Raw genomic sequence first — 11,105 nt, 5'->3', positions numbered from 1 at the left:
GCGGCGCCGACCCCTCAGCTGGGCAACGGCGTTAAGGGCCTCAGAGCAGCAGCCTCCGGGTGTACGTCCGCAAACTCCGGATGGTGATTTGTCGCTCATTGATCCCCGCCGCTGACAGCACAACGGGGCCATCCGTCAGCCGATGGAGAGAGTAAGTCGGCGGAGGTGACTTTCAAGCCGTAGGACTCATGACACAGGACACAACACCCCCCCCCCTCTCTACTCCGTACGGAGTACGTCGATTGAGATTGAACTCCTACACGATTTCTCTGTAGTAAGACAGGGAACTAGGGAGATGGTGCCTTGGAGCATTCAATCGTCCGTAATCCATACTGTACTCGTACCTCCTTACTAACAGGTGCTCCTAATTACTCCCTTGTATCAGCGGGAAAGGCGCATGAATCATGTCAAGGCGGGTAGGTAGTATTATGTAATCCCCCAGAATCGGGCAGTCGCGGCATCGAGCACGCCAACGCCAAACTTTGACCGCTTCTCCTCTCAACCATGATCCAACGCCATCCTAAGCGCCCGTGTTTCCGCCAACGACAGCCCGAGATGTAACTATACCGCGAGCCTTGTGCGAAGACGTGTCATCTCCCCCCATCGCTCCCTCCTCGGGCCTCGATGCGACCACGGCACGTACGATAACCGCCGACGATGCCCTTCGTTGCCAACACGCCCGAGTCGCTGCTTCGCCGCTCCGACTCCAAAGACCCTGGCCAGACGTGCGGCGGAATAACTTCTGGAGGGCGTCCATGTCGACGACCCATCGCCCGCCCCGTCGAAGCCTTTCGCCGACCCCTCGGGCATCAAGTTGCCGGCGACGACAGCCTGTACTGCTGGCAACACAAGGAGCAAGCCCGTCACTCGACACCATCCAGCCCCGCGCCCCAGACGAAGCCTCGACCCATCCTGGAGGATCGCTGTAGCTTGGAGACACTTGCCGATAGGCTAGGCCTCGTCGACTTGCAAGATGGCCGAGGGGAAAAATCACGGAGCGGCGCAAGGCTGACGGAAGCTGTCCGGCCGGCGACGCAACGGCCTCCCAAGTCGAGTCGACCCAAGGCGAAGAAGCAGTTGTATTGCTGCTTGTGCTTCTCCATCCCTATAGAACCAACCCACGACTCAAGGAGGCCGAGACCGAGACCGCTGCAGCAGGGGCCCGTGTCCGCTCCCACGTCCGCTCCCATGCCTGGCACCGTTCCGGTGCCCGCCGCGTCTGGGAAGTCACCAAAGCGACAGCGTGTACGTGACTCGGACGCCTCCCAGATGGCCCACGTAAAGGATCTCATTCCAGACACCCTCGACCCAGCGACCGCCTCCGCCCTGCTCGCCGAGCTCTCTCGGCCCTATGCCGACGCCGAGGAAGCAGGCTACATCTACATGTTCTGGCTCACGCCCGCGTCTCGGCAGTCGGCCCCTCCCGTCGATGCTGCCCGCTCGCTCCTCGCATCGCCCAAATCCTCACCCGCACGAGCTGGTGGCCGCACCCGTCGACCCAGTGACGTCGTCTCCCAGTTCGCGGCCCCGAGCGGCGGCGGCGGCAGCGCTCGTATGCTCCTCAAGATCGGGCGCGCTGCTAACGTTCAGCGCCGCATGAACCAGTGGCAGCGCCAGTGCGGCTATGACATTGAGATGCTGCGTTACTATCCCTACCTGCCCGGCGCCAGTGACGTCTCCCCGAGTGCCCGGAGCCAGCTTCCTCGTACGACGCCTCACTGCCGCCGAGTCGAGCGGCTGATCCATCTCGAGCTCGCCGGCATGGGCCACCGTGCCAATCTAGGCACCTGTGATACGTGCGCGCGGGATCATCGTGAGTGGTTTGAGGTCGAAACGACAAGAGAAGGCATCCGCAAAATTGACAAAGTCATACGGAGGTGGGTTGAGTGGGACGAGGCTTCATCTTGAGAGCAAGTACGAGTATACGAGCATACGATACGACTGCCCTGTAGGCTTCGCATTTACAGTAGATTTAAAAGTATATAGCCTTCAGAGTCAAGCGTCCGCTGTTATTTTTTCTGTACATTTTTGGATTTCTTTTTTCCCTGTTGAGGGGGCATTCGTCTCTGGTGGCCTGATCGCACACACTCAAAACGCCTGTTGAGTCTGCACCGTCTCGCACGCGAGGCGCGCGAGGCAGGACTTTTAGACTTCTACTTCTGCATGAAGCAATCATGGCAGCCTCCCAATGAGACAAAAATTCGTTTCTCGCATCAGTACTCATGGACACACATGCTCAAGGGTATTTATGTAGTGCCTGCAGCACTCGTTAGTCTCCCGCATGGTGCAACGCCACGATCGCACCCTACCCTCCTCTGCCGGCCCGGCGCTATATATAATATTGCGACGATGACTGAATGCTGCAGCGGTTCCCTCCGTGAAGTCGCATCTTCGGTCACGAGCTCACGAGCTCCCGCACGGGCAATGGTGCGCGAGCGGGGTACGTCGCATCGGTATTGTCACCATCAATGTCACGGGTCAACCGTAGTGAGACATGTGCGGGCATCGACGCCGTGCTTTCACTTGCTTGCTCTGCTGCTGTCACATTGCATTATGAAGGACGGACTGCAGGCATCGGACTATACGGCTCAACTTTGCGAAATGTGGTCATCGGCAGTATGAAACATTCGCCGAGCTCCAACGATGTGCCGACAGGATGCCGCTGGCAGCCTCTAGGCGGGCGGTGTGGGCTTCTCCTGGTCTTCTGGAAGATCTGCCGAGAGCTTCCGTTCCGTGGCTCCCATGACAGCCTCAATGTCCCCTTGCTCGGCACGGTTTATTGACTCGGTGGCCACGCGCGTCTTCCAAGCCGGGGTGCCCAGATACATGATGCCGTTGGGGTCCTCAAACATCGCCTCCGTCTCCTCCAACGTCTTTCCCGCGGTCTCGGGGAAGAGGAAGAAGACGTGGAAGAAGGCGACGGTGTTGAAGATGGCGAAGATGAGATAGCTCTTCCACTTGATGTTGGCGAATGCCGGCGGCGTGAAGAGGCCGAGGGCCGTGTTGAAGGCCCAGTTGCCCGACGTCGACATGGCCACACCTTTGCCGCGAAGACGTAGGGGGAACAGCTCAGGAGGATACGTCCACGAGACGGGCCCCCAGGTTGGGGCAAACGAGGCTACGAAGAGGTAGGTGCAGGCAATGAGGCCCTTGGCAGGCGCGCCCGTGAGCCGCATGGACTGGGCGGCGACACCATCGATACCGCCGGGGACAATCTCCCCCTTGGTGGCCAGAATGGCGGCGTTGGTGTACATCCACGTGGCCATCAGAACGGATCCGACGAGCAGCGTCGGCCTACGACCCCAGCGATCGACCCAGAGAATGGCGGGGATGGTCATGAGGACGTTGATGACGTACTGAATCGAGGATGCCAGGAGGTTGGCATTGCCCGAGTAGCCGGCCATGCTGAAGACGTTGGCGATGTAGTACACTGCATGCTTGTCAGTCAACGCATGGCACATAGCCTCCGGACATGATATCGTAGCTCACTCATCACGTTCATGCCAGTCAGCTGCGACCAAATTTGCGTGAAGAGGCCGATGAAGGTCCGGTGAATCATGCGCGGCTTGAAGAGGTCCAGGTAGGTGACGTCGGCGTGACGGCGCTCAAACTCGCACATATTCTTGATGTCCTGCAGCTCAAAGGCGACGAATGGGTGGTTGGCATCCCCCTTTCCGTGCACGAGGGCAAGGACAGAGTGGCACTCCTCCCAGCGGTCTTTGCGGGCGAGCCAACGAGGCGACTCGGGCAGCAGCATCATCATGAAGAAGAGAAAAAAGGCAGGGATCATCTGGAGGCCCCACGGGACGCGCCAGGATGCCTCCTTCCAGGCGGTGGAAGAATAATTGTCGCCGATGAAGGAGCAGCCGTACGAGATGTAGTACATGATGAGGATGCCCCATGTGATGGCCCACTGCTGCATGCCTATGAATCGACCGCGCTTCGACGGCGGGGACAGCTCGGCGATGTAGACGGGAACCTGGGCCGACTCGATTCCGACGCAGAATCCGTTGATGACGCGGCCGACGATGAGCATGCCGATGTTCTGAGATGCACAGATGATGGTCGATCCAATGAACCTGGAGTAGCACGGTTAGCTGGAGACGACGGCGGCGTGCATGACTTGGACACGATACCAGATGACGCAGCCAACCATGATGGAATACTTTCAGCCGAGGCGATCAGAAAGAGGTCCGGAAACGAGAGCACCGAGCCAGGAACCCCCAGCCATGGAGGCAGTGATGCCTCCCTGGACCAGGTCGCGCGGTCCCGAGCACAGGTTATCGTTGAACGGCGGGCCGTCCGGACCCTGGTTAAAGTAGCATTTGTACGACTGCTCGCCGAGCTGGGCTGACAGCGACGATATGTCAAATCCAAACAGGCCCCCGCCGATGACGGCGACACCTGCAATAACGTAGATGTTGCCAATGGCCATGACGAAATCTTCCTTGTTCGTCTGCGAGGCGTTGAAACTTGGAGCAAGTGTCGTCGCGCGGGACGGCGACAATGAGGCGTCTCAGGCCAAAGGTTCGACTCGAAGAGATACGCGAGGCGAGTGACAAGGGCTGGGATCTATGATTATATATGACGAGCAGAGCTCCTTCCACCCGACATGAGCAACGAGTGGAAGTATCCTGAGCTCCTCCGGGCCGGCTGCTGCATGGTGCATGCTTCACGACGCTGCACCGATGCTGCAGCTAACCTCGACTTCAACAGGATGACCGGCAGCAGGCCACGCCACTGGCACACCCCTGCTCGCAGGTTGGTTCGAATCGTAGTGTCAGCATCGGGAAGAAAAAAGATGCGTCAAGGTGGTGGGGTTAGCCGGTCCGGCATATCAAGCTCGGCCGAGCAAGTTTTCCGTGAGGATCAGAATGACGCTGAAAGCGGAGGGAGCTTGTATACAGAGTTGCATGTAGCGAGAGGAGGGTGATATCCAGCGCATACTATTATTCGAAAAGTCATCACGTTGCCTTTGTTTGCCGTCGCATCATTCAGGGCCATTTTCACCTCACCATCCCATTCATGAGGGCGGCGCGAGAGCCGAAGGCCAATGACAAATTGTCAGTTTTTATCTCGCATATTTCTGTTTCATGAGCTGCATCCAGTCTGAAGGGCGGTGGGACGGGACCAACGACGATCGGAAACGGTGATGCCTGTGGACAAGCTCCGGAGGGTTGTGCCGGCAGAGTTTGCCCAGTGAGATCAATTCATGGGTGCGAGGGGATGCGTCGGAAAGGACAATGGCGCCGAGGATTTGGCCGCTTCAGAGACGCCCTGGTGGTCACACCTCAGCCGGTCAGGTCGCAGCTTATTGCCGAGCTGCAGCCTCACGAGCTCACATGTCGTCGGCCTTTGTCTGCGTTGGACCATCAGTCCGTCGGTCGACTTTCCGGTCCGTTCGTTTCACAATCACCACTGCAATCTCGACGCGGCACCGGCACGTACCCAGCTCGAGTCTTTTCCTCCCAGGGCCTCAACAGTTGTGGTTTGCTCTCCCCTGATGACGCAGATACTCACCTCATAGGGGACGAAGCATGGCGTCGGGGCGTGGGCAAGAGGACACTGCCTCGGGGTATGCCACGGCCGCAGCAGTCGGACCCTCCATGCTGATGATGTTTTGGCTGCAGCAGCCTCGATGGACGTACAACAGGAGCCAGTCCCGTCTGGGTAATGGCTGTGGTACTTTGTCGTCGTGCGGCTCGCCAGCGTTGCAGCCTTGCATGGCCTCGTGCCAGCACCGTTTCGGCACGCACTGGTTACGGTGGACAATTCGGCCGGCTGTTGGGTCTGCATTCGTGTAGTGTCGTTTTCCTGCAGGACGTCTTGCGCCTACGAGAGACTCGGAGCCAGATCCCTGTTGGCATCCAAGCATGCCAAAGACGATGGAGGAGAGGAGGTGGTGGAGAAGGAGGGACGAGGAGGAGTGGGCGGGGGATTACAGGCAGAGTGACCAAGGTATACACCAAGTACGGACAGGGTAGTAACTACTCATACCTACTTACAAGTACAAATGTTGCTAGAACCTCCTCCTCTTTCTCTTCATGTGTACATGTACTGTGATACGGAGTACTTTGTACCTACGAGGATGACTCTTACATACGCATACTTCGAGTATTCTGTACCAGGGACGACGCCGTAGGTACGAAAAACATTTTCCTGCCTGAGCGTTTGGATGCCTTCAATTTCGTTGTTCCCCTCTATCAGCGTATGCAACTGGTCGGGATTCAGTTGGCGCCGAACTTTGGCTGTACCTCGAACTCGCGTACCTTCGAACTTTAGCTCTCTTGCTGCCTCTCTCGCTTCGGGGGATCGAGATTCGTCCAACAACTCGCTGCACACATGGCAATGGAATTGGCTGACTGCGTTTCCTCGTTCCAACTACCACGTCTGGTCGAGAGCGAGAGCGACCCTTCCCCCCCCCCCCCCCCCCCCTTCTACATGAGCCACCCACCTCCTCGCAGAAGGTCCGATGATCAACGCGGACAAAACCCAGCTTATTGCTACCGTCTGCCAGGGCTGCACTACGAGTGCTTTACGACTGAAGGAACCCTCCACCATGACAAGATGACAAATGGCAAATGTGCCATCATCAGCACCGCACATGGCAGCAGGGAACCGATGCAACCCTGACTGGTTCGCCACGGGAGCAACATGACTAGCCAGGACGGGGCATGGCGCATGGTAGTAACAGTACAGCAAGTAGTATGACGCAGTCCCAGAAACGGCACCTTGCGCACAGAATATTCCACGACTGTGATAACCTCTCGATAACTACGGGACAAACAAAACACCAGATGAGCTGCAAAGATGTCAACTCTGCAACTGGAAGCGCCGCCGTCCAGACCCGGATCCACCTTGTTCAATCTCAGCATCATTCTTATCCGTCTCGCGTGCATCCATCGTCCGCTCCCGGACTAGTCTGCGTCGAGATCAGATGGCCATCCACTTCCCGCAGCATCGGAAGCGGAGAGATTCGATCGAGTGACGGCCCGCCTCCCCTGGTTAGCTGGCGTTGCCATCCTCCCCTCACCCGGGCGCTCCAAGATGGTGTCCTCAAACCCGGACCTCCAGAGCTACCTGCACTCTGTCCTGCAGCATGTTTCCACCTACTTAGTTCTCTGGGCCTCAGTCTACTTGAGGGCCTTTTAGAGTACCATTTTACGATTGCGTAATACTATCATGATACCAGTCAGCCGAGTGTCGACTCTACCGTTACTCCTCCCACAACACATCGACACAGCATCAACATGGCATGTACATCACGACTTCCATCGCGACAGCGTCCGCCTCTTTCTCCTGGGTTTCGTGTTTTCCAGTAGCATGCGCAGTAGCAAATGTTTGTTTGTCTGCTTCCAATGAGTGGTTACGGCAATGTCTGCATGATGCACTATAGAACGTCACCCGTGCCTACAAGTACTCTCCAATCCCATACCAGAGCATTGAAGAAAATGCCGTGTTACATGATTCGCCAGCACCGATCATTTTGTACCCAAGCAAACTTCAAGCATGCCGACAGGTGACGACGGAGGATTGAGACAGATGCTTGGTCACATGAACCGTACGCGATGCCAGGTCCCCGAAAGAACATTTCATACCTGCAGGGTCATTTGCCGAGCAAGCTTCCGTTCGTTCACCCAAGCCTCGACTGTGTAACCGGTGTATCCTGGACCGTGGCATGTCTACAGAATCACTTCTACGTCAATAGCATGGCACGCACCAACTAGGCTGGCAGAATCAGCCGACGCGGCCTCAATGGCGTGAGACTGCAGATTCCAGCGAAGCGGTGCCCTCTGGACGTCCTGCAGCTTCGGCTTCCGGTCAGCATTGGAAACCATGGTTACCATGCACGTTTTCGCAGTGCCACCTGTCGAGAGGCGTGCCGTTGACCTTTCGGAAGTTTATTTTCGCGACGGTGATTCCGTTGCAACCGCCGGCGGCGGCGCTGCATTGGAACCAGCCGACCTCGTTGACGGCGTCGTCGACGGTGCCGCGGACGTTCCGCCACACGAGCTCGTCCATCTTGAACTTGCTAGAGTGGCAGTCCTTGCCGGCGAAGCCGGAGTAGTTTTCGCACTGCCAGGCGAAAAATGGCTGGCGGCGGAGCCGCTCGGCCCTGACGTCCTCCATGACAATGTTGGACGCGCGGCCAAGTCCGCCGCCGCCGCCGTTGGGAGGGTAGCCGCGCGAGAGGCCGGCCCAGGTCTTGAGGTAGGAAACGTGGGCCGTGTTGCGCAGGGTGATGTTGCGGGCGTAAAAGTTGGTGATGTAGTCGTACCTGCCGTCGTACTGTCCCATGGAGCCGATGGCGACGCCCTGGCCGTTTTCGAAGACGCTGTCCAAGACCTTGATGTTGCTCGAGTTGGGTTTGAGCGCGATGGCGTCGTCACCGTTGTTGACGTACCAGCGGCGAAAGGTGATGTCGTCTGAGTAGATGGTGTCGCAGCCATCCGTGTTGAGCGTGTTCCACTTGCTGTTGGAGACGCTGCTGACGTAAATATCGTCGAGGTCGACGCGCTTGGAATAGGTGATGGCCATCGTCCACATTTGGCTTTGGACGAACCGGAGCCGTCTGATGACGGAGTTTGTGAGGCCGCGGAAGTTGATGTTCATGGGCCGACGCGGCAGGTTGCCTCGGCTCTTGGCCCAGTCGTACCAGATCTGGCCATTACCGTCCAGCGTACCGACGCCGTAGCCGTCCCAAGTGACACGGTTACCGCCAAAGTACCAGACCGTAGTTTGGTTCTGGAAATCGACGGGCATGGAGACGGAGCGCCAATAGGCAATGTCGGTGCTCCAAAGCAGGCGGCCCGGCTGGTGGATGGCGACGTCGTCGAGCTTGGCCGTCGTCATGACCGTCTTGATATTGTAGACGGGGCCGGGAAGGTACACGAGAGCGTTGGAGCGACACTTGATACTGAGGGCATCGACTATGGCGGGCGCATCATCACCGCCATGGGGGTGCGGCTTGACAACACAGAACGCGCGATGCTGCGACTTGGCGAGCTTCCGGAGCGAATCCTCGGACGGGAGTTCAGATCTGCAGGCGAAACCCTGACCCGTCGCCGCCGAGGGCAAAGCCAAAACGATGCCCTGGAGCAAACAGAGGGCGGTGAATAGCAGCATGGCGATGTTTGGTGCCGTTTATGACGCTTGGGCAAGACGGGGGAAGTCGGCTCACAAGCTGCTGAAGAAGCGGCAAAGCCAAACAAAGAGTTGAGAAGTTTGGGGCCCAACGGATGCGTACTGACTGCTCTCCTCTACTTTCCGATGATGGCACTCCAACCGGGTAGATGCCATGATGCTGCTAGATATAGCACATGTGTTTGCGGGCAGCCCCTCATACCGCAGCCCTACCAAGCATCGGTTCAAGCCGGCGTTCGGATGTCATATGACAGCCAACGCTTTCTTACACCCAAAAGCCTGGCTGGGTCGTAGTGCAGCGCAGCAGACATGCTGCAGCAGGTAATAGTCGAATACGACGATGCATCGTGCTCAGAGGGATCGAAGGGGGTTCAGCCCCCTTGCAGTTGGTGGGGACTTGCCGGCTTCCATCCTCACCGACAGAAAGAGAATGATGCGGACTGAGGATGACGGCATGCCGTAAATCAACTGGAGCGGCCATCATGGCGATGTGAACAGTTCGCTGGTGGTTGACTCCTCATTTCCGAAAGTCCCTGTCTGTACCAGCACGCTGCATCGAGGCAGCACCATGCCTGCACCATATCGGGAAGACACGGGGCTGTACCAGCCCAAAATGTCTGTGAAGCTGTGCTACCTCCTAAAATAAAGATGGTAATACTATATCGGAAACGGGCTCGTACATTTTATGCAACAGATGCACCTTGCCGTGGCCAAAGGACGATGCGGCTGGTCGAGTCGGTGATGGCATCATGTGGTTTGGGCGGTAGCATTCTTGATTCCCAATAGAACACATTTTGCTTGAGTAGGTTGACGGCGAATGAGAGGCCGAGAGTGTAGACAAGTCGACTATGAGTGTCTTTGGTGCCCAATGCAACCTTTGGTTTGCCATTGTTGACATCGCGCAGGCGTGGACGTCGGATGAAGTTTGCCGTCATTTTGCCTCGAATGGGCGAGCCTTCATAGTTTCTCTTCTATATTCACCGTAAATTTCGTCCAATAATCCTGCATGACAGGTATATGGATGCTGCCTGTTGCTCGTGTTTGCCGAAGGCCGTCTTCCAATCATCCAAGATCGGCGTTGGTTTCATGCTGTACGACAATCCTCGCATCGTCGGCGGGACTTCTGTCATCTCCATGTGCCCTCTCTCGGTGCGGACATCCCGTGTTCCCCCCGGGTGATTCTCGTGCGGTTCTCGTGTTTATTATCGTTGCTGTTCTCGTCTTTCTTTCCGGCGAGCCGGCAAACAACGTGGTAACGTGGTTGGAGAAGCACTTGGATTGAAGAGAATTCAGCGAGCACGGGATGGCTACGAGGAGGAAGCGGCGACCAGGCTGCGGTCTACCCTCTGCTCCCGGCAGGAACCTTTTTCACCACTGATGGTACGCTGGTACTTGGTATTGTTACGCCGACAATGGAATTCCTCCTCCACCAGCTCGTGAAGGTGCGTCGGCCATTGGCAGTTTGCTGGTGATACCGAGGTGGAAGACTCCGTTACCATTCTCAAGTACGTTGCTGTCTTTACCGGGGACATGCGCTCGAACCCGAACGGACATTAAACCCGACACAATCTGTCGTCTACTCGCATAACATCGGAACAAAGCCGCCCCCCCCCCCCACGCCCCCTGCGGCTTCACAAGACAGGCATCGGCCCAGAGTTCGGGGCACTCTGTGCTACCAATACTACATGCGCCAACGGATGCATGCGTCCATCGCTGAACGAGTGCGTGGCCTATGTTGCTGCAAATGCCCATGCGGGCTTCGTACGTCGACTTTCAACGGATGATCCGGTTCTCGTGGTCAAATCCAGCCGTGTTCCACTCGAACCCTTGTTCAAAGGAGCAGACGACAATATATTCCAGACGGATCGAGAACGTACAGGTTACGGCATCATGCATTTCATCCGACTCTCCCGCGCCCGCAGAGTTGCCAAAGACAACAAGCTCGCCATGGTTCCCATGCG

At 57.3% G+C, this 11,105-nt stretch overlaps 3 protein-coding genes across 3 annotated transcripts; 1 reads left to right on the top strand and 2 right to left on the bottom strand.

Annotated features, from left to right (window-relative positions):
• Positions 1-657: 657 nt before the first annotated feature.
• DCS_04142 (uncharacterized protein) lies at positions 658-1,908 on the top strand (the record flags this gene model as incomplete). Its single annotated transcript, XM_040801454.1, has 1 exon — positions 658-1,908. One exon carries the CDS (start codon positions 658-660, stop codon positions 1,906-1,908), a length of 1,251 nt encoding a protein of 416 aa, XP_040656487.1.
• Positions 1,909-2,672: 764 nt separating this feature from the next.
• DCS_04141 (glucose transporter) lies at positions 2,673-4,435 on the bottom strand (the record flags this gene model as incomplete). The annotated part of the gene is made up of 3 exons (XM_040801453.1): positions 2,673-3,430; positions 3,490-4,079; positions 4,278-4,435. 3 exons carry the CDS (start codon positions 4,433-4,435, stop codon positions 2,673-2,675), a joined length of 1,506 nt encoding a protein of 501 aa, XP_040656486.1.
• Positions 4,436-7,821: 3,386 nt separating this feature from the next.
• On the bottom strand, positions 7,822-9,126 carry DCS_04140 (uncharacterized protein; the record flags this gene model as incomplete). The annotated part of the gene is made up of 1 exon (XM_040801452.1): positions 7,822-9,126. One exon carries the CDS (start codon positions 9,124-9,126, stop codon positions 7,822-7,824), a length of 1,305 nt encoding a protein of 434 aa, XP_040656485.1.
• Positions 9,127-11,105: the final 1,979 nt, after the last annotated feature.

Source organism: Drechmeria coniospora, chromosome 02 (assembly GCF_001625195.1).
Source record: "Drechmeria coniospora strain ARSEF 6962 chromosome 02, whole genome shotgun sequence".
Classification (NCBI taxonomy): domain Eukaryota; kingdom Fungi; phylum Ascomycota; class Sordariomycetes; order Hypocreales; family Ophiocordycipitaceae; genus Drechmeria; species Drechmeria coniospora.
The sequence above is the reverse complement of the archived record's forward strand: the minus strand, read 5'-3'. Positions and strand labels throughout refer to the sequence as shown.